At 40.3% G+C, this 23,279-nt stretch overlaps 1 protein-coding gene across 3 annotated transcripts in view; it reads left to right on the top strand.

Annotated features, from left to right (window-relative positions):
* The first annotated feature begins 372 nt into the window (after positions 1-372).
* Positions 373-23,279, top strand: part of FN1 (fibronectin 1) — a 63,965-nt gene continuing 41,058 nt past the window's right edge. For all 3 annotated transcript variants that reach the window (XM_016196756.2, XM_016196757.2, XM_016196758.2), the window contains exons 1-16: positions 373-769; positions 1,696-1,824; positions 2,744-2,881; positions 4,318-4,449; positions 5,401-5,538; positions 7,706-7,864; positions 9,635-9,826; positions 10,597-10,776; positions 11,396-11,572; positions 12,623-12,775; positions 14,051-14,179; positions 15,464-15,607; positions 19,651-19,772; positions 21,795-21,975; positions 22,149-22,325; positions 23,138-23,266. In XM_016196756.2, coding sequence (XP_016052242.1) covers positions 619-769; positions 1,696-1,824; positions 2,744-2,881; positions 4,318-4,449; positions 5,401-5,538; positions 7,706-7,864; positions 9,635-9,826; positions 10,597-10,776; positions 11,396-11,572; positions 12,623-12,775; positions 14,051-14,179; positions 15,464-15,607; positions 19,651-19,772; positions 21,795-21,975; positions 22,149-22,325; positions 23,138-23,266 — 2,431 coding nt within the window. In that variant the 5' untranslated portion in view covers positions 373-618. The remainder of the gene's footprint in view (positions 770-1,695; positions 1,825-2,743; positions 2,882-4,317; positions 4,450-5,400; positions 5,539-7,705; positions 7,865-9,634; positions 9,827-10,596; positions 10,777-11,395; positions 11,573-12,622; positions 12,776-14,050; positions 14,180-15,463; positions 15,608-19,650; positions 19,773-21,794; positions 21,976-22,148; positions 22,326-23,137; positions 23,267-23,279) is intronic.

The following is a 23,279-nucleotide window of genomic DNA, read 5'->3' on the forward strand; positions in this document are numbered from 1 at the left end:
CTTGCAACCCCCTCGCCTGCAGAGCTCCAGCCCCTCCCTTTCCTCCCCGTCTACCCTTTTCCAGTCGCTTCCCATCCCTCCCCTCTCAGCCCCCCAAAAGTTGGACGGCCGCGAAGGAAACCGAAAAAAAGTTCTGCAGCGCCAGTCCCGGCGGGGGATCAGCATCTCTTTTGTTCGCGGCGGACCCACAGCCCCCCTGACGTCACCCGGCGCCCGGGCCAATGGGCGCGCGGCCGGCGGCGGCGGCGGCCGCAGGAGGGGCGGGGGGCGCCTGGCGGGTCCCTCCTCCCCGACGCCCGGGGCCTCGCGGGGGGCGGGGGGGACCGTCCCATATAAGCCTCGGCCGTCCCGGCTCGGCCGCCCGCGCCCGCAGCTCTGTGCACGGGAGGAAAGGGAGCCCCAGGCGCGAGCCGGGACCAGCGGCCACAACTTCTCGCCCGTCCTCTCCTTCCCCTCCGTCCCTCCACCCGTCCCCTTCCCCATCCTCCGACCCCTACCTTCCTGAAGGCGTCACCCCCGGGAGCCGCTGGAAGGGGCTCCTCCCGCCGGCTGAGAAGGGAGCTGAGCTCGGCGGCCGCTCGCCTCGTGGTGAGGGCGTGCTCCCCGCGCCGTCTCAAGATGCTCGGGGGTCCGGGGCCCGCGCTGCTGCTGCTGCTGGCCGTCTGCTCCCTGGGGACAGCGGTGCCCTCCACCGGCGCCTCGAGACGCAGGAGGCAGTCTCAGCAGATGGTCCTGCCCCAGTCCCCGGTGGCTGTCAGCCAAAGCAAGCGTGAGTACTGACGGTGGGCCGAGCGGGCTGTCGCCGGGACGGGACCGCGAAGCTCACCAAAGTTGCGGCTGAAGTTTTGCGCGCGCGCGCGCGGAGGTGTGCTCGCCCTAAGGCGAGGAGCGGGCTTGGACACAAAAGGCATCGCCTCGAGAAGACAGCTCATGGGAGCCCGGGGCTCTGGGGCGTCCTGCTGTGCGCTTATCAACTCTGCACGGTCCTGGGAATTCGTCGGGACTTGCCTTTACAGAGAAAGATAGTGCAGGCCTTACATTGTCATTTGGGCTTGGGGTGCTCTTTCTTCTTTTCTGCGTTACTAAATAACCCGTTAAATATTTTCAAAATGGGGTGGGAAGAAGGGAGCTACATGGCTGTGTGGGTCCTAACTAACTTAGAAAGAGAGGTTTAGTTCACATTGCCTCGGGCGCCCCTCAGGACACGTCTCCTAGAACAGAGATCGGAATTTCTATTCCAGTTTTCCAAAGACACACCCTTCCTTTGCCTTGGCTAAAGGAAACTGCTTCAAGTTTCCCTCTGGATTTAACTACCCAAGAAGATCATGAAAGTTCCTTGCATGTTTTAAAATATAATTGCAGTTATCTGCTTTTCAAAATGTTTCCCCTTCTTTGATGTCGACCCCTGGCCAGATGGAAATGACATCATTGTATAACGTTTAGCTAAGTTAAAAGAAAGGGGAAAAAAGGAATAACTAAATATCTACGCGTGCAAATTGTGCTTAACTCTTTAAATAGCTAGTTCCTACATCTACATTTTAGCGCGATGTTGCTTTGAATTCTCGTGCTCCGAAGGTTAATTTATTTCTCTATGTTTGCTACTTAGGCTCATCAGTTTAATTGTGCAAGAAAATTCCATAACCTGAAGAAAGGGGGGATGCAAGTATAATAACTTTTTTGTTCAATTATTTACAGCTGGTTGTTTTGACAATGGGAATCACTATCAGATAAACCAACAATGGGAACGTACCTACCTGGGCAATACCTTGGTTTGTACCTGTTATGGAGGGAGTCGAGGCTTTAACTGCGAGAGTAAACCTGAAGGTAAGTGGCAGGGAGCCTGGTAGTTAGTATCTTGTGATGGATGGAGAAGTGGTGCTTGTTAATTAAATTTAGCATTGGTAGTTAAAAATACGTACACCGGTTTTTCAATAGAAGGATCTGCCATTTCCTCTTTAAAAACATTTAATAACTGCTCATATTTGCTTTTTACATGTTACTTTTTACCTTTAAAACAAAAGAACAAATGTGTCCCCCAAGTCATTCCTTCTTTCTTTTTTTTTTCTCCCAAAGGTTTTGATGAGAAAATAAAAGATTCTGTGTATTCTTCCTCCCAAAACACTTACTTATAAAATTTTAATTTCTTAGAAAGTAATTTTAAATCTTAAACAGTAAGATTATGGGCCAGAAAACACTTTGGGCATTATATTGTAAAGTGATTTTTTTTTTACACAAAACTACTAACCACTTCAAAGTTCCCATCCTTTATGATCATTGATATGTTTCTTGTAAATTATGGCAAATTGTACGGGGAAGCTGGGATGAAGCTAAAATGGAAATAGCAGGATTAATGAGTGACTGTGCCTGGTGGGGTTGGGCTCTTCAAATTGTTTGCTTTTTGTGTGGACCTTGGTTTGACTTTCTGAGTCAGAGATATGGATCTGAAGTCCTTTCTTCACCATTTAGCCGTTCCTAATGTAGTACTTCATATGGCTTTCTCCCAGGGCCTGAGAATCCTTTACAATAGAAATTAATTTACAGAAAATTAGGCAACTTGCCAAAGGTCAAGTCGAGACTTTAGTAGAGCCTAAGGTAAAATCTAGGCCTCCCACTTCAATTTTTTCTGTTTGTGGTACCCTGCTACTCATAGAATGGAAAAGTGAGTTCTCCTTTGCATGAGGGTAGTGGAATAGAAAAGCTTTTACATACATGAGGCTCACATGGACTTTCCTTCTCCCCTCAGCTGAAGAGACTTGCTTTGACAAGTACACGGGGAACACTTACCGGGTGGGGGAAACTTATGAGCGCCCTAAAGACTCTATGATCTGGGACTGTACCTGCATCGGCGCTGGGCGAAGAAGAATAAGCTGTACCATTGCAAGTAAGAAAGACCTTCTGTAAAATGGTGCTAAAATACCATAAATATGAATACTTTACTACTGTCACTGTCACTTTCTGTTATTGAGTAGCTATTCCTAATTTGGGGGTTTACCCCAGGTAACTAGGTACTCTTATGTGGTCACCCAACTGGTTCCTGTGCTTCTGGAAGATGTCTCTAAGCACAGATAGAATCAGTGTTTAGTGTGTGTGGATTTCAGCGTGTGTGTGTGCACGTAGTGTGACCAAGTGGATCTCCCAGGTTCTACTCCAGCAAGACATTCTTAGAGGAGTTGCACATTTTACATACCTGGGCTTCTTCAAGCCAGAATGATCATGTGATTATCTGGTGATTGGGAAGATGGTCATGAAGAGTGAACCCCCCGTTGTGTGGACTGCTCTTCTTGTTTGCAGTGCAGAGCCCTCTTGCATCCCACACTCTCTGGTTTCTTTGCAACCAATGGTTTATACCCAGGAAGTGGACCCCTCTATTCCCAGGGATAATGTGGAATGATTAGCTTAATAGTGTTTCCAAGATACTTTGTGGACTGAGTTGGGTTCTCATCGATTGTGGTTTAGCCCAGGAGCTCTTTTCAGTCTGATTCACTGTGTAAAAAATAGATTCTATTAACAGAGCATTTACTTTTTTTTAATTCATCCTTTAAGTATAAGTCACTTTAAAGACTTTTGTCCAAATGAACAAGTCAGTCCCTCATGAATGGGCCCAATCCACTTTCTTCATACTTAATGTTAGGGTTTATCCAAATTTGTTGGCAAATGTTAAGAGACAGTGGTCCATAGTGTTTACAATCTAGTGGATAGTTCAGCCTTTGGGTGCCATAGTGTTTAACAGCCTAGACAAGTATCTGGATTTTCACACTTGATATGTACACATCTATTTGCTTTCTGCTTTAACCCAGGATAAAACACAGACTCTGCATACTCCAGAAAGCTGAAATACTATACCCAATATGGCTTGTCATTGAATTAGTCTCAGGCTCAGCCGTGTGTGTGTGTGTGTGTGTGTGTGTGTGTGTGTGTCTGTGTGTGTGTGTCTGTGTGTGTGTGTCTGTGTGTCTGTGTGTGTGTGTGTCTGTGTGTGTGTGTGGAGTTCATGCCTGCCAGCCTTTCTTTTCTCCTTTAGGACCCAATTTCCTGTGATCCTCTGGGGAACCAGGATTTATGGCCTCTTTCTTTGCCATTCAGTTTTCTCTGTGGTTTTCCCATTGTGCTTAAATAAAACTTTTAATTGAATGACCCCCAAGCAACCAGACCTGTTAACTTTTCCCCTGTCTCTGATGGGAAAGCCGTCCTCTGTGTCCTGACTTTGGCTAACCTAAGTACCTATTCTGGGTAGAACATGAGACTTATTCTTTTTTTTTCTTTTTTTTAATGTTTTCTCTCCCACTGTCTTTAACATTTTTTTTTAATCTTGACTAGACCGCTGCCATGAAGGGGGTCAGTCCTACAAGATCGGTGACACCTGGAGGAGACCACATGAGACCGGTGGTTACATGTTAGAGTGCGTGTGTCTTGGTAATGGGAAAGGAGAATGGACCTGCAAACCCATAGGTGTGTGACTATTAGGGATGAAAGGGGTGAGAACGGACCAGTCAAAATGTTGAGTTGAACCAAACTCTACATGAACAAGAGATCTGAATTCCAATTCAAAAATAATAAAATGGCAATTTTATTTTAAATAATGAAATGTTTTATAATCCATAGTTTTAAAGAATCAGATCAAAAACTGCTCACCTGTATATGTCTTAATTTTGTTTCAGAAGCACAAGATAGGGTTGGAAGAGTTAGAAAGAAGTCATTTCTTTTGTCTAATATATAATCTCTGGTTTTCCTTGGTCAAAATAGAAGCTATTTAGAAGAAAAAATGATACCTTTGACATTTTTATTGGAACACTCTAGACTGAAACACAAAATGTGTGTGTGCTCTGTTAAACCTTAGTAAATGTTGCTTTCAAACTAGAAATAGTTGAGTTTCTTTTGTCTCAATCCTCAGTTGAACTCTTTAGAGACAAATCTGAAAGTTTCGGTCTACATATTTTACTCTAGTTATTGTTGTCTGATTCAGAGACTTTTATTTCCCTTTGCATCATGTCTGTTTTTACAAAAATCCAATTTTTTCAGGCTTTCTTGTCATTTTTTTAAGGCATTCATAATTGGTCATTTATAATGAGATTGACATTTTGCATATTTAGCGTTCTACAGATGGGATACATAACATAGATCCTTTTTACCTAAAATACTGGTGTGACGAATAGTACCAGCTGAAAACATACAGGCCATGGACTTATTAGGGGAACGGAATTTCTGCCTGCCAACTCAATTTCAGCTTTCTTTTGCTTTGGTTACCATGTGCTTAGTTACAGGGCATGCCTTTCTTTTTGAACAGAGTGCCACTTAAAACATGTGGCTGGATTTTTGCTTACACAATACACTTTAAATTACAGGGAGACTGCACAATTCGAAATAACTTTTTTCCCTCTTTTTCTCCACATTTTCCTACAGCTGAGAAGTGTTTTGACCACGCTGCTGGGACTTCCTATGTTGTCGGGGAGACCTGGGAAAAGCCCTATCAAGGCTGGATGATGGTGGATTGTACTTGTCTGGGAGAAGGCAGTGGACGCATCACCTGTACCTCTAGAAGTACGTTTTGGATTTTTATGTTCAGATGATTCCAGGTATTATTTTCTGGATTCCCAGAGAGAAGTGTAATGTGATGTCACTTAAAACACACCCAATACACTGGTGTGCTTTGGTAGCTTTTGAATGTCAAGAAAAATTTTATACTAAACTTATTCTGCTTCTTCAAAGAAGACTGAATTAAAAAAACAAACTCTTAGTTCAATAGGGCCTATCAGCTACTAAGAACCTTAATATTCATTTAAGTGCCAAATGTATTGTGGACATGAAGATTAGTTGCTGATGTTTAATCTAAATCATCACTGAGATATTTTCAAAGTATTAAGAGCAAAGAAATCATTAAAATAACATGCAAATGCATCTTGGGCCTGTGGGTATTATTGACTTAGAATGGAGGAAAGCTCTAAACTTTTAGGTTTCTTTTTACGTTTCACATTTAAATAAGTCATATTCATAAGCAAAACTGATGAAAATAAAAAGTGCTTCTGTATCTGTTATGGGGTAAAGGACAGTGTCTTTTACTGAAAGTCCTAAGTAAGCTTAGTAGTGCTAAAAAGAAGCTGATCTCTGACTTTACTGCTCCTTCTAAGACTGGCTTGAGACCTTACTTACTGCCTTAGGGTTCAAGACTTTTTTTTGAAACTTCAAACTAATAGCAACTATAGAGTTTATAGAAGCAAAATAGCCATTAACTGTTGGTGTTATAAATAAATTTAAAATCAAATATAAATATTTGGAATCTTTTCTTTATCTAGCTTAAAATGTTTAACCATCTTAAAATGTCCATCATCAAAATTTAAATTCTTTGCCAACAAAAAAATAAATCTGTCATGGAAAGTAGTAATGATTCTGACCAAATCTTTCCCAGAAACTTGATGGTTCATTAGATCTTTTGCATTTAAAATGTTGTTATGATCATCAGACTTCCAAGACCTTGGTGGTAATGTTTTTAGCTTAAGACAAATTAAATATCTGACTTAAACTCTTATCTGTTATTTAAAACTCTTCTAATAGCAAGCTGGGAAGTTTCTCAAAGAAAACTCATTTATTTTATGAAAATTTTTAAGTCCCTACTTTGTATAAGATGGTGTAGGGATGCAAAAATGGATTGGACAATTAGCTCAACTTTCAAAGAGCTCTCAGTAAGTAGATCAAGGAGATGAGAGAGGCCCATATAGTCATCTACAAAGCTCAGTATTAGGGCTTCAAGATGAGTGCTGAAAATAGTGCTTGGAGGTTCAAGGGAAGACAATCCTTTGACCTGGGGATTTGGGAGATGCTGTAACTAGCCATAGTATCTTCATTCAGACCTCTGTTCTGGTCGTTGATCCATGTGGGTGTGTATTTGTATGAATTTACACCAACTGTCCAGTTATTTTTCTCTCACCTAGTGCAGTAATTTTCTGACTCACAAACAAATCAAATCCTCTGTACTCACACTGTGGCATCTGGGCGAGGCCAGATTATAATTGAAACAATCTATTTGCCAGATAATTGAACACAGGCTAGTAGTAATTTAGTTGTAAAACATCATTTTACAATAATAATCTCACTTTTCCATTGTAGATTAAACACTGAGCAATTCAAAAGAGGCCATTCTATGAGTGATTTTAAATAGGCATGTGGGGGAAAGAAGAGAACGTATTAGAGACATTGGTAGTCCCCTGAATATTTTACATAACAAATGAAGAAAGAGATTCTGCTGTCTTTCTAGCTTCTTTGGGGCTTCTCCCCGAGACTCTCTGAAACCTACCTGCCTCCCTACTGTTCCTACTTTTCTAAAGCAAGTCCCCTGTTGCAAGGCAGGTCATATACAGTAGTTACTGGGAGAGCCTGAGAAAGAAAGACAAGGGTGATAGAAAGCCAGAGAGTGAATTTTGTCAAAAGAACAATGTGAAAACTCTAAAACTTTAATAATAATGAATGATGATGAAAAATACTTTGGCAAACAGAGAAGTGGAACCAGGTTACATCATATAGCTCTCTATCTGCTGGAACAAATGCAGCCCTTTGGAAGTTTCACCCTTGTAGCGCCACAGCTGATAGAAACATCATAAAAAAATAACATAACATACCAAGCTTTAAACTACTGTATGTGTTTTTAAGTTTCAGCTGAGCGTGTGCCAAGTCGACCTGATTTACATATTTGAGTGCTTTCTTTCTCACACAGACAGATGCAACGATCAGGACACCAGGACATCGTACAGAATCGGAGATACCTGGAGCAAGAAGGATAATCGGGGGAACCTGCTCCAGTGCATCTGCACCGGCAACGGCAGGGGGGAGTGGAAGTGTGAGAGGCACGCGTCCCTGCAGACCACGTCCACCGGTGAGGAGAGGGGGGAGCCGCCAGAAATACTTCTGCAAATCCACCTTTCCCCTAACATGCTGTCTAAGGATGAATTGCAGTGCATGGGCTCGTGAGCTGAGCTCATTTACAGATTGTTAGCTATTAAAACTTTATTTAATGTTAAGTTTTAAGTGTATATGGAAATGAAATAAAAAATGGATCTTAGGGGGGGGAAAAACAGTTTTAGCCCCAAGAGGTTAAACTGATGTTTAAAAAATGCTAATATTGTAAAATCTACACAATTTATATGCATGGTTTCCATGCTCCAGCAAACTTAGTTGTGTTCCATAAAATAATGCACATTTTCTTCATGTGTTGCTAATCACAATTTGGGAAATTCATAGGGCACAGAGATGTGAATGAATGACATGGTATCTAAGTATTCTTTTAAAAAGAAGGTTTAGTTATTTCTGGTATAAGAAAGAGATCTTTGCATTGTAGCCTCTCATAAGAATCGGAAGAAAAAAATGTAGCAATCAGTGGTGTGTACTTCTGTTATTATTCTTAATGTGTTTGATTAAGTTTTCACTATGTAATGTGCTAGCCTTATTGCTTAGCCTCTTAGTCATCAGTCATTTAACTAGAAATATTATTTGCTTCCTTTTGATGAATTGTCATGTTGCTCTGAGCACTTATGAAGGTGAACAAGATTAGACTTGATATTATCTTTGAGTTATTTATCAGTAAAGTTGCCATTAACCCCCAAAAGAAGCAATTCCAAATATCGATCTACTGAAAGAATTTAACTTACAAGCGTAGGTAGGGCCCTAGCCAGTTTGGCTCAGTGGTTAGAGTGTCGGCCTGCGGACTGAAGGGTCCCGGGTTCGATTGTGGCCAAGGATAAGTTGTAGGCTCAGTCCCCAGTCCTGGTCAGGGCATGTGCAGGAGGCAACCAATTGATGTGTCCCATTCACATTGATGTTTCTCTCTCTCCCTCTCTCCCTTCCACTCTCTGAAAAGCAATGTAAAAAATATCCTCGGGTAAGGATTAAAAAAAATAGAAAAATAAAAGGGTAGTAGGGTTATATGGGGCAGGTATTCAATAAATGTTACCCATTTTATTAATATTATTAATATTATACTGAAAAGGTCCCAGTATTCAAGAAGGCCTGAGAAACACTGGGTTAAACAGAATGGACCTTCATGTTTATCTCTCTGCGACTCCTAGGCGGGGTGTGTGAACACAGATGCCTTGTTCCCCAGGGTGTGTGACCTTGGGAAAAATTGTCTGTGCAGTATCTTTGGTGTCTACCTAGGGAGATGCTGACTTCAGTCTGCCAGTTGTTCTAGCGTCAGTCTCTCTTTCTCTCTCTTTCCCTTCCACTCTCTCTGAAAAGCAATGGGGAAAAAATGTCCTCGAGTGAGTATTAAAAAAAAAAAAAAAAAGAAGTGAGCTGGAAGGAAGGTAGGTTTGAAGGGCAGTGAAGGCATGGACTGTGAGCTTCCCGGCTGAGGAGGGAGTTGTTGAAGGTATCTGCTCTGTCAAGGAGCAAAATATTATCTGCGATTTAGAAATATAATCCTAGTAGCACCATATGAGCCGGAAGGTGGAGACCACTTGGTAGACTTTGTGGATTATTTCCTAGGCTGAATGCGTGAACTAATGCAGAATGGGAGGGGCCTTTCTTTCTAGCAACAACAAGGGTTTCAGGGTGATCTGTATGGGACCTCGACCCTAAAGATCCCAACTTCAGGAAAAAGTTATTTTCTTTTGTCCAATGTTGTGACTTTTCTTTCTCATGTCCTCAGGATCTGGCACTGTCACAGATGTTCGAATGGCCATTTACCAGCCTCAGCCTCACCCCCAGCCTGCTCCGTATGGTCACTGTATCACAGACAGTGGTGTGGTCTATTCGCTGGGGATGCAGTGGCTGAAGACACAAGGAAATAAGCAGATGCTTTGCACTTGCCTGGGCAATGGAGTCAGCTGCCAAGAGACAGGTCTGCATTATCCTTTCAAAAAACAGTACTGATAACCTTTTTTAAATTATTTCATTTCTGAAAGGCAATACATTCATTTGCCAAAAAAATGTAAAACAATAAAACAAGCAAGAAAAAGCTTATAATCTTACCACTAGTGATAACAGTCAGGATTGGCATTGATGCATTTTCTTCCAATCTTTTTAATCTGTGCATTTTCTTTTTTATAGTAAGGATTAAGTGCTCTGTATTCTCTTTATTTGTCTAAAATATTGCTATAAGAGAGTTTCTTTCCGGATAACTAATCATCCATATTTTACACTCCAAATCTCAGATTTATGGAGCTTTGTAAACTACTTTTAACAACCTAATGCATCTCTTCTGGGCTACAAAAGTGATAGTTACTATAGCGATGATAATTGGTGCACTTGGCATTTCCCCTAGAATAGCCTTGTTTATTAATACTTATGCCACCAACAGAAGCATGCATATCCCTTCAGTATCCTTTGAGCAGCATCCTTAATTAACCTGTATTAACATATCTTTACAAATTGGGAAACTGAGGCATAACAGCAGAGGTGGTAACAAAGGACATCAGCAGAGAAACTTAGGTGTTGTTCTATCCACAAAAGACTTGGCTTCTTGAGTAATGCATTTTAGGTGAAACTAACCAGATGATCATCTATATTTGTGGCACAAGCTCAGTCTCTCATTTAAGGTATAAATAAGCAGCTACCGGTGGCAGGTAAATGCAGCTCTATTTACCGAGACCCCCTTGGTTATGCCTGTAGCTGTTGCGCAGACTTACGGTGGCAATTCAAACGGGGAGCCATGCGTCCTACCGTTCACCTACAACGGGAGGACTTTCTACTCCTGCACCAGTGAAGGGCGACAGGATGGACACCTCTGGTGCAGCACGACTTCCAATTATGAACAAGACCAGAAATATTCTTTCTGTACAGACCATACTGGTGAGTGTCCCCAGGGGGAAGCCCAGCAGTGAGAAAGACCCATTTCTCATGCCCTGTTTCTATTAGTCAGCAGTGTAGCCATTAATCTTGAGGCTGCACAAGAGCTATCACTTTTCTGCAGTCGAGACCCAAGGGACATGGAGTAACTTGGCAGTTGAAGAGCCTTCCATGGCCCGTAGTACCCTTGGGAAATGACACCAAGGGAAAAGGCCACCGGTTCATTTATTTCTGACACATCGAGATTATGATGTGATTAGAGATACTTATATGTTAAAGCCAGTTTGTAATCCCACAGGGCTAAAGCATACACAGGATAGAGGACTGTTTGTTTTGGCTGCTTTTCTCTATGTTTTATTCAAAGCAATCATTTAAAATTTTTCCTTTTTTGCCTGGGGAAATGAGAATGAAAATGGGACTGAAATCTCTTTCGAAGGTGAAGGTGAGCACACTGAGGAAGCTTAGAGAGACATTGTCAGGCATCTTTTATTCGGAGATAGACTCCCCGTGAACTAGCTGCAGAAACCTGGCTCTCTCTGAACCTGCCCGCAGTCATTCCCCGCCGTGTTTTGGAAAGCTCAGTGGTAACGTTTCCTTCCTATCTGTGTATTGTTCTGGGCAGTTTTGGTTCAAACGCGAGGTGGAAATTCCAACGGTGCCTTGTGCCACTTCCCCTTCCTGTACAACAACCACAATTACACCGACTGTACTTCTGAGGGAAGGAGAGACAACATGAAATGGTGTGGAACCACACAGAACTATGACGCTGACCAGAAGTTCGGATTCTGCCCCATGGCGGGTAAGGTGAAGCCCCTGCAGACACCCGTTTATGGAGTAAGACAGAATAGTGGTCTTTACCCATTAAGACTTAATTTTGAGATCGACAAAAACTTTGTGAGGTTATATATATATATATATATATATATATGAAATATATAATTAAATAATTTAAAAAATCTCAGTGATATAATTTAATGTCCAAAAATATATAAATACAATAAAAATTCTCTTTAAAATGTCTTGACATATAAATTTTGCACAAATTTGTCTTTTGTAAGAAGCATACAACTGAATAGCTTAAAATATTTCAAATGTAACTGACTGTGACAGTTCCAGGCCTACATATTTACACATGATTTTTGCGTAATTGGCATAAGCTCCGTCACTCATTAAATACCAAAATTACCAAACCTCTGTGTTTTCTGACAAGTAAGAGATCTTTTTTTAAAAGAGGGATGGGAGCTCTAGTTTGTATGATTGGAAAAAGGGTAACCAAATATCTTTTATTTGTTTTCAAATTTCAAGAACCCTGTAGATTGCATTTGATTTTCCAGTTGTAGAACCAAGAACCTGTGCATTTCAGTGTCAAGTGTGACTATGAAGCAACAAAACATAAGAAAAAAACAACTTACGCTTTTATTTCAACTAAAGAGAATGTTGGATTTAGAAGAAAAACACGCTGGAGCTTATAATTCTATCCTCATACACATAGTTTCCCTTTGAGTTAGAAAAACTGGAACCAGGAGCAGTTATTGGTGCAATATCAAATCCAGGCTTCTAGAATAATGCAGACCCTTTGGGTGAATGCATAGGGACCGCTGTGGTTTAACATCCCCTAATCCTTCCTGTGATTATTTCTACAACACAGCTCACCTTTGCACTATGCTTTCCTCTCTGATATGCAAGACTCTGTCCATCTACAGAGCAGCACTGGGATTCCTTTGAGGCACCCAAGGCTTCTCAAGTGAGAGCTCTTAGGATAACCAAACTGGACTGATAATACTGCAGACCTTATAAGACCTTGTGACCATTTATCTAAAGTGTACGTTTCTCATCTGTTTCTAAACAGCCCATGAAGAAATCTGTACAACCAATGAAGGGGTCATGTACCGTGTTGGAGATCAGTGGGATAAACAGCATGATATGGGACACATGATGCGGTGCACATGTGTGGGGAATGGTCGTGGGGAATGGACCTGTGTCGCCTACTCCCAGCTCCGAGGTATGCTCGCTTAGGAGTGAAAACATTTCAGAGGACAGAGGTTTCGGGGAGGGTGGCTTTGATGTGAAAATTTGTACTTAACCAAGAGTAGGAGGAAACATGCAATCCCATCCCATTAGTCTACCGTGCTGGATGCGTTTCACATGTGGACAGCCAGCTAAGAAAAGCTGGCACAGCAATTCCACGATTCGGAAACATTTCCAGGATTCACATTCTTAGACTGAGCCAAAAAGATGACTTCAAAGGCTAGAACACGATCATTTGATCCCTTAGTATTTAGTTATGCCATTGGATTCATGTCTAGCAAAGTTTGAGTAATTTCTGTAAAGAAAAAAGGCTTTTCTATTCTAAGATCAGGTCCTTCCAGATCCAAATGTAAGGAGACACATACAGAAAGAAGCCAATTTATTTTGTCCAGATCAGTCTTTCCCCTTTAGATCCAGTATAGAATATAGGGTTATTGATTTATTAAAACTATTTTAGTTTTCCTATTTCTTTCATTTAAAAAGTAAGATATAGTTTGAACTTTGAGCTAATAAGTAGTCCATGTAGCCGGTGTGTTGACATTGGCCTGAACTTGTTCTCTTTTTGTGTGTTTAACGGATAACACAATCCAGGAATAATATGAATTACATCTGATGTTGCAGAGCTGAAAGGGACCCTAGTAGGAAGGCAGACAGACCAACTCTTCATTTTACAGGTGACGGAGCTGAGACCCAGAGAGAAAGTAATTTTCTCAGGATCTCTCAGGGAGTTAGAGTTCGCATAATTTTTTTTTTAACCTTACGAATGCCATAAATGTGATTTTATTTTCTAAATCCAAATATCTCCCCACCCCCGCCATTCCAGAAATAAGACCCTCACACCATACGGGGTGATGTACATAAGTTTCTTTAATCTTCCTCCCATTTATCATAACAAGCAGAGACCTAACGGACATTATCAGCTAAGCAAGAACTTCTCCGAAAGTGGGACATGTATTTGTTAAAAAATGGGCTTTCCACAGAAGGCATATTCCACCACATTCTTCAGTGGTATATACTCTGACTGCCATCATTTACAAGTTCATATGAAAGAGACTTTTTCTGTGTGCAGAAGTTGTGTTACTGACGAAGCTTTGGAAAATGTTTATTCTATGCCAGTAGGAAAGTTTTTTTCATGGGAGATCTTGATAGTTTAGTGGAGGGAACTGGGTGCTTGGTGAAGCGTAGCTTTTAAAAATTTCATCATTGAAACTTAGAATAAATTCCACTCATCCCACTGTTTCCTAAATAGATCAGTGCATTGTTGACGGCATCACTTATAACGTGAATGACACATTCCACAAGCGTCATGAGGAGGGACACATGCTGAACTGTACCTGCTTCGGTCAGGGCCGGGGCAGATGGAAGTGCGATCCCATCGGTAAGGAGCCTGGTCTCTCCAGCTGGGTTTGGCTACGGAGAATAGTTGGCAAGTTTCAGATAAGGAGAGTGGCTTGATGTTGCGTGGCTGAAGTTGGATTCAGACTTGGACCAGTGGGTTTCAAAGAGGTTTTCAAAGTCATCCCTCTAATCATGGACCCATATATATAATCTTGGTATTGGAAATCATCTACTTCTGCTGAGTTTGGTGACAAATACAGATTTATTTTAATTAAATGAAGTTTGTTCTTTAGTCCTGAATCATGAAGATAGTCCATGTTATGAAAGAGAGCTTTCCTTTGCTGGTTGTGCAATAACATGGGCAAATGATTATGCCAGTAAATACTTGCGTCCAAGTCCTTTATTTTTCCTGGCCGCCCTTTATAATAGAGCTAAGCAAATAGCGAAGGTTGAGCCTTAAAAGATCTGTGTTACCAGCAGTAAGGTAATCCATTAATACTCCTTTACTAAAAGAGACAGGTTGCTCACTAAGAAAACAAACCGATCAGATACTCGAGTTTTTTGACCTGAGGTTGCCAAAGCTCAGAGAGAAGCCTGAAAGGTTTTCTTAGAAACTGCTCAGCAAATATTCATAGTTAAAATCTAGCTCATCGATTTACATGTATGTAAAATTAAATTCTCCGAATATCAAGAAAGTATATAAAGTGATATATTGTCCTGGCTATTCAAATGGTAAGTCAGTTGCATTAACATGGGTAAAATATATGAAATTTATTCTCTCAAATTAATATTCAGCCTATCAAAATTAAATCTTTGAAATTTAAATCTTTAAATTTTTATTCAGAAATGTTGTTCTTTAGAAAACTAATATTCCTCCTAGTGGGTACCTTTTTTTGTTTGTTTGTTTTTTACTGCTAATTGTTCTTTAGAGTAAAAAATATGAACAAAATATTTATTATTTATTTATTTTTAAATATATCTTTATTGATTTCAGAGAGAGGAAGGGAGAGTGAGAGAGAGAGATAGAAACATCAATGATGAGTCATTGATCAGCCGCCTCCTGCGCGCCCCTGACTGGGAATGAGCCCGCAACCCGGGCCTGTGCCCTGACCGGGAATCGAGCCGCGATCTCCTGGATCCTAGGGTGATGCCCAACCACTGAGCCATGCCAGCTGGGCACAGAAATATTTTTTAAATTACATATATTTGTAAGAACAGTTGCAAGTTTCTATTAAAACTAAGAATGAGTGCTCTAGCACACTGAAATAAAATTTGTAGCGTTAAGTCTTCAAGGCCGCTTGACTGTTACTTGTCTATATTTTAGACCAATGCCAAGATTCAGAAACCCGGACATTTTATCAAATTGGAGACTCATGGGAGAAGTATGTGTACGGTGTCAGGTACCAGTGCTACTGCTACGGCCGTGGCATTGGGGAGTGGCATTGCCAGCCTTTACAGACCTACCCAGGTGAGTAGCTCTGTTATAGCAAAGTGAGAACTGCAGGGCAGCGTCAGCATTTACTCATACTCTGATGCCTGAGTTAAAATCGCCTTCCTTTCCCATCCTTTTCTTATATCGCAGCCTAAAATCAGTTGAATTTTAACCAAAATGATTTTCCTTTCTCCCCAATCAAGTAAAAGATGTGGAAGGCTTTGAAAATGTGCCTGATAGGAATTTGTTTCTTAATACTGTAGACGATTCCGTTAGGTTAAAACACTGACTGATTTCATCTCACACCCATACGTGGGGAGAGGAACCGTAAAGGGAGCTGTGCTGAGAGTAAGGGGTTAGAGCTTTATGTCATGGCTCTTAACAGAGAAGCTGTACAGAGAAATTACATGAAATCCAATATAGGGTTTATTTTCATTCTACTTTCTATCTAGGCTTTTTGTCAAATTTTTCAATTTGTTTGATCAAGTGTGGAACAAAGTATCCTGGGGCAGAGTTGAGTGAGGTGGTCAGTTCTCTGCCCACACAGTTCAAATACTTTCAAGTATTTATTGCTGTTTTTTTTTTAGGTCACGGGACATTATTAAAACGAGTTAATAATATTCATTTTAGAAAAAAAAATTGAATTTGGTTTCCACTGAGTGATTAATTATAACAAAATGTGTTGAATTATGGAAGTCTAGTTGTTAGGCGTCAGTTATTTGAGCAACTACTGATGGTGGGAAGCCTCCTTAAGGTTCCTTCCAGCACTAACAGACTAATGATCTGTGATCCTCAATACCGTGCACCCAGATATACTCTAATTGTATTTCATGGTGAATTTGGATATAAGAATCATAAAAAAAATTTTCATTTAGTAATTTTAAAAAATATGGTTGCAGAATTTCCATAACTTCAGGAAGTATAACTGGGTTTTCCTTTCTTTAATGATGCAGTCCAAGGGTAATGGTCTAAATGATAGCGCGTTCTAGTTTCTATGTTTATGGCTGTTGCTGGCGTGGTATGGCGATCTGTTGAAAGTCATTTCCTCCTCAGTGATTTTGAGGGAACTTTATCTTTTGAAATAAGTTTGTTCACGTAGCTGCTGGCTGGGAGCGTTTCGGTGGACATATCAGAGATGAAACGTGGATGGGAAGGAGTCCTTGGAGGCTCACATGTTGACCTTGTTCCTCCTTTTTAAAAAGGGTAACGGTCCAGCCCGTTGAACATAGAGGAGATTTAGGGGACAGGGGGTTGGCATCTCTCCTCAGGACACAGCTTATCTGTGTGTCTCCTGGCTCAGTGGTTTGCGCCTTAGGAAGAAGAAAGGAGCAGTAGGTTCCCATAGACTGTCTCTGAGCCTTGTCCTGCCTGTTCCTCTGACCCAGGACTTGTTGAGTTGTACAAACTAACAGAAGATAAGAGGTAGTTGGCTTGTCAATAAATAACTAGGATGGCACAGACCTCAGCAAACTAAACAGAAGAAAAAAAGGACTGAGTTGCAAACCCATAAATGTTTAACTCCTCCAGGGTCACCGTAACTGGAAATTATTCATTTTGACCTTATTTTAAACTGGTTTTTAAAGTATAGACTTGTATCATATCTTTACTTAGCTTGTATCATATCTTTACTCAGCATGACTAGCCGGATCATACTGAGTAAGAGCAGGAGTACAGTTTTCCCAATGGTAATTGTTCATTTTGGTTCATTTTAAAAGCTTTGCCAACTAACCAGTTTCAAAAGGGTTATCAAAATTTTAAATCTAAATAATGCAAATGATGTCAGAATGTCCATATTTTCTGTTTTCCAATCCTATGTAGGATAAGGTAGAGTATAGTGATCATTGGAATTTAATTGACCTTACAAATAATGGACAGTCTCTTTACTTCTTGGACAAGAATGTGCTAAATGCATGACCTGCCCTTGCTGTTTAGTTGCAGTTCCCTTAAAGGTGAGCTGTGCCACGAGCCTGACATGGAAAACATAGGATTTCAAACCAGCGCTTGATGTTTTAGAAAGAAAAGAGACCTCTGTAGGTTTGCGCCACCACCAAGGTGAAAACCACTGAGTCACCCTTTTCTTTCCCCTCCCCTCTCCTTTATGATCCTCTTGGACATGGGAGCATGATCGGGCTTAAAGGTGGGCAGGAAAGGCCATCTGTGGTGCCTTTCTCAAACTTCCCCTTAACAGGCACTTAACCATTGTAAACTTTTTAAAAGTAAAGACTGTTATTTAGGATAGTGTGTTAGGTTCACAGCAAAATTGAAAGGAAGCTTCCCTTATGCTCCCTGCCTCCACACACCCATAGCCTGTTGTCAGTAGCCCCTCCCCCCCAAGAGTGGTATATTTGCTACCCCCTCCCCAAGAGTGGTGGGTCATTGTCACCCAAAGTCCGTGGTTTACCTTGGGGATCATTCTTGGTGTTGTATATTCTATGGCATCATAAACTTTTCCCTGTCAGAGTCATGGTTGCCATGCTAAGTTAAAACACGTATCAGGTGTCTCTTAATCTGAGGAAATTATTGTAGGATTTCTTTAAAGGACCGATATTTAAACAACCTTGTGCCAAGTATTTTAAATAATGTAAGGACATGATAGTCCTACTGTTACTGATTTATATGGAAGGAGTCATTTAAATCATCACATCTCTAAAGTTTTGCTTTTGCTTCACGGTTTATCTTTAAAAACTTCTTTACATCTGTGAGAATCTTCATGAACAGAAAGGGTGACTCCAAGAGGGTCATGACATTGGCTTCTGCCAATTGATTAAAACAAACATGCTGCCATGTTCTGGGAAATACATACCACTTTAGAAAGGAAAACGGAGAATTTTGTACATGAATTTTGGAATTCATGTGGCTTGGAAATACTTGCATTAAATGAATTTAAGATTCGAAAATATATTTGTTAGTCTTCAGTCAACTTTTAATTATTCCCCGTGTGAAAGTGAATATATTATTCTAGAACTTTTGTGTCTACATAGTTTTGCAAGTTATAGATTTTTTTCTGCTAAAGAAAACTTTATTTTCAAAGAGAATTTACCAGCAAAGATAAGTTTGAGAATCAATATGTTGTTTTTCAAAAGCTTTCAGAAAACCTAAATCTGTTGATCTGGTGAAGTGTTTTATTAAACATGCAAATTTTGCTCTGTTTGACAGAGTGCTGTTAGAAATTCTTGGAAAGGTTTTATAGTGAACTTTATTTTTATTTCTAATGAGTTGAACATTGATTGACAGCATAAAAGGATAGTGTTCTATTCTGCTAGCATAAATTATTCTTCTATTTCATTATTACCCTGAATGGAGTCTACACTACTAAGAAATTAATTCTACTTCCCTTATTTTGCTTTAAAAAAAGAACTAAAACCATACTTTAAATCAATATATGGAAATGCTGAATTTAGTGTATCCTGCAAAATGTCATTTCAGTTGATACCTGCTTTAGGAAAAAAATTTCTTTTAATAATTTGACCAAATAATAGTATGATTTTAGAGTATAATTACTGCATAAGAATAAAATAACATTTTCCCCCCCAAGTGATAAGATGCTTACACTGGTGATAAATAAAACTGCCTTTAACCACTAGTCCTTTTGTCTATTTGTCTAAGAGTCTACCCTGTTTAGAAATGTGTTTGTTTTATGATATGTCATATGGCCTTTGGAATGCTGTGTCCTTCTTAGGAGGCAGATTCATTCTTGATTGAAGCTTCCACAAACAAGGATTTGCTTCAAGGAAGCTAAATATAATAAATAAGTAAATGAAATTTGTAGTCTGTATCACATTATTTGTGTTATGATATTTTCACGATTTTCTTATAATTTTTACTTTGAAAATGGAAGAGAAAGCAAGCTAAGGGCATTTTTAAAAAAAAAATGTATTTTATTTGCTATAAAAAGTTCTATTTGCAGTTCTCATGATAAACCATAACTTATGAGCTCAAAATGGGTTTGTTGTACTGATTTCCAATGTCAATATGTGAGAGATTGATTCCAGAGAGGCGTCTTACATCCATGTGCGCTGAATTTTAAGTTGAAGCGAGTCAATACCCAGGATCACCACGTCTCACGTTTGCGTTTTCAGGTGCATCTGGGCCCGTCCAAGTAATCATCACGGAGACCCCCAGCCACCCCAACTCTCACCCCATCCAGTGGAACGCGCCGGAGCCGTCCCACATCTCCAAGTACATCCTCAGGTGGAAGCCCGTGAGTACGGCCCCGAAGCTTCCACGCTGAGTCCCCGCGGTTAACTGATGCCCGAAAAAGTTCCTCTCGGGTTTTGAGCCAATAGCTCTGATTCACTATTCATATAACATTTATGTTTATTTAGTGACCAAACAAGATGTGATCAATTGGCTGACCTACAGACTTAGCTTTTTTGGTTTTTAGAAATAGACCAATTTGAGAAACACGATTTTATTTAAACACTGGAGAAAAATGTCCATTTCCAATCACGACTATTGAGTTTTAGCAATTAAAAAAAAAGAGATAAAACAAACCATTTGACCAATTCATGCAGCTGTATTTAAACTCAGCGGAAAAAAATTCAAACGGTTGTAATCACTCTTTTCCTTCTTTTACCCTCTTCGTAATGTCCGTACTACATTGAAAAGCCATTTGTAAAACTTTATATCTGATGATGTTAGTCGGTGCATTTTTCTTTCTAATACCTTCTTGGCTCTCGTCTTCTCACCTCATCACCAATTTTATTTACTTTAAACTTAACTCTGAAGTATTTGTGAAACCACTACAATAAGAGACATTTACAGGTAGGTATAAAATGTATATTAAATTGGAAAATCTTCAGAGTGGCAGTAATGACTGTCTTCTAGATTTTTAACAATTAAAAAATTCCAGGTTTGCTGACACGTCTGAGCTGGGTCTCTTCTCCCATTCCCAGTGGCATGGTGTCATTTACAACTTATAGCTACAATTTATAATGTTTACAAGTAGCAAATTCTCATCCACTCTCAAAAAATTTTTTTCCAGGTTTTTCTTTAATGTGTGTCACCTAAGAGTTTATTTTCTTCTGATAGCTAACCAAAAAAGTTCACATTGAAAAAAAATTTACTACGAAATCTGAGCTAATTGTATTGATTTCAGTTTTTTTCACAGTGTATTTGAGTTAAAATTTAAATTTAAAAAGTACTAGCATCACTTTCATTTATTCCAAAAATATAAATGGACACCTAAATATTTGAATTATTGAGGAACTAGTTGATTGGATATGCTAAAACAATCACTGGCATTAAAAATATATTTTGACTTACATTAATCCAGAATATTTACAACTTAAAAGGATCTCATCTTGTCTGAAGTAAGGGTATTTCTTTCTTTTTTCTTAAATCTTTATTGTTGAAAGTATTACAGATGTCTCCCTTTTTCTCCCATTGATCCCTCCACCCCGCATATAACCCACCCCAGTAAGGGTATTTCTCTTCTGTACATTTTATTGCAATGAGTTTTGTGATCCATGACATATTAATGAAGTTGGACAGGATGTGAAATGTAAACTGGAGGCAAAGGTTAAATGAACCGAAATCACATTCTTCTGCAGTCTCCCCCAAAGTTGGCTAACGACTTTGATGCGGTAGTTTATATCCAAGAATGAGTCATCACATAAGTGAACCATGTATGTGATGGCACCAGGAACTGACTCACGGGACAATATTATGTCTTTGACTGTTTCTGCAAGGAAAGAAACGTGAATTGTATCCCACCAAGGGAAAAACAGAATATATGGCTTTCTCCACTTCAGAGGGGATTATAGATCTGCTAATTGTAGAAAAAATGTTGAGAGAGGAAAACTTGAGTTCATATTATGTTGATGATATTCAGTAATTAATCTGGCAAAAAGGAAGGTGCTTAGTGCCTGTGACTGTGTAATCTTGGGCCTGTCACAGAACTCTCTGTTTCTGCACCTGTGAAACGTGGACAATAACACCATTAACTTGATGGGGGAGAGTTGACGATTAAATGGGAGAATGCAAGTAAAACAGCACAGAACTTGGTACATAGTAAGCTATCAGTAAATATTAGCTCAAAAATAATTATCCTTAATATTAAACTCTGCCACAAGTCCATATCCTGATTGCAATTTTTCATAATTTTCCTCCATAATGGAGCTGCGAAGGTCCCTCATTCTTTGAAGGTTATGCTGTATTGCCTCCAAATATTCTTTTTTGTGAATATTTGTGTGATTTTTTTTTTTTTCACTTAAATTTTTAGAAAAATTCTCCAGGCCGCTGGAAGGAAGCCATCATTCCAGGTCACTTAAACTCATACACCATTAAAGGCCTGAAACCAAACGTGGTGTATGAGGGGCAGCTCATAAGCGTCCAGCAATACGGCCACAAAGAGGTGACCCGCTTTGACTTCACCACCACCAGCGCGAGCTCCCCGGTCACCAGTACGTACCTGGCCCTCCTGTCTGCCTGAGTTTCTCTCCTCGGGAAGAGCTTTGCCTCTGAATTCATATTTGTCCGTGGATGACACCCACATTTTTTAAAATTGTATTCTACAGAAGATAGTAAATTTTCTCCATGGCTGAAGGCTCTCTTTCCCCTTTCTGTGACTCTCTAGGCAACACTGTGATGGGAGAGACAACACCCTTTTCTCCTGTCGTGTCCACTTCCGAATCTGTCACTGAAATCACAGCCAGCAGCTTCGTGGTCTCGTGGGTCTCTGCGTCAGACACTGTGTCGGGATTCCGGGTGGAATATGAGCTGAGCGAAGAGGGAGATGAACCGCAGTACCTTGGTGAGCTGATGTGTTGTCGTGGCAGGTTCGGAGTGGCTGGTGGGGGACCCTGCTTAGGAGACGCATCCAGGCAGGTGGCCTGTGAGCTTGGGAACTAGATGACAGCTCAGTCTGAACAAAGTATCTTCCAGTATGAGAAAGGGAAATGACTGACCCTTTCTAGGACTGAACCGGGCTTTTCCTGAGTTCACAATTTCCTGGTGCCTCGTGTGAGCTGCATTATGTGTTTCCTGGGGCACTAATTACCAGTGTGAAGCCTGCAATAGAAAATGTTAGGTTTTGGGGGTGCACAGTAGCCTCCTTTGTGCTTTTCAAAGTCTTATGTTTAAGGGCCTTTTAAAAACTTGGTTGTAGAGTAATCTGCATACTGGAAAGTGCACAGATCATAAATATAGAGCTCAGTGAATTTTTATGAAGTGAGTACACCCACCCAGCTGCACCCAGATCAAGAGAAAGAATGTCCCTCCTACCCACTCCCACCATCCCTGCCCATAACCACTGCTCTGACTTCCAGTTACTTTGTTCACAATGGACTATGTAAGAACAATGTTTACAAGAGGCTATGGTTACAAATTTAGGGGTGGATTATAAAATTATGCATCTTTATAGAACAAATCTGAAAAATGAAAAAATGGGGGAAGAAAAATGATCTCATTGTGCATTGATAATTATTGAGTATCCATGAGGACATTTCCTTCTGGTCTTCCCCTGCCCCCCATGAGTGTGTAGTTTTAAAAATATTTCTCATAGGTTGCGAAATCATTCGAGGGACCGGTGTTCCTGATTAGTAACCTTTTCTTTTCATTTCAAAGATCTTCCCAGCACGGCCACTTCTGTGAACATTCCCGACCTGCTGCCCGGCCGGAAATACATTGTGAATGTCTATCAGATATCTGAGGAAGGAGAGCAGAGTTTGATCCTGTCTACTTCACAGACAACAGGTATCTGTGTACC

The sequence above is a fragment of the Miniopterus natalensis genome, chromosome 8 (genome assembly GCF_054644295.1).
Source record: "Miniopterus natalensis isolate mMinNat1 chromosome 8, mMinNat1.hap1, whole genome shotgun sequence".
Taxonomy (NCBI): Eukaryota; Metazoa; Chordata; class Mammalia; order Chiroptera; family Miniopteridae; genus Miniopterus; species Miniopterus natalensis.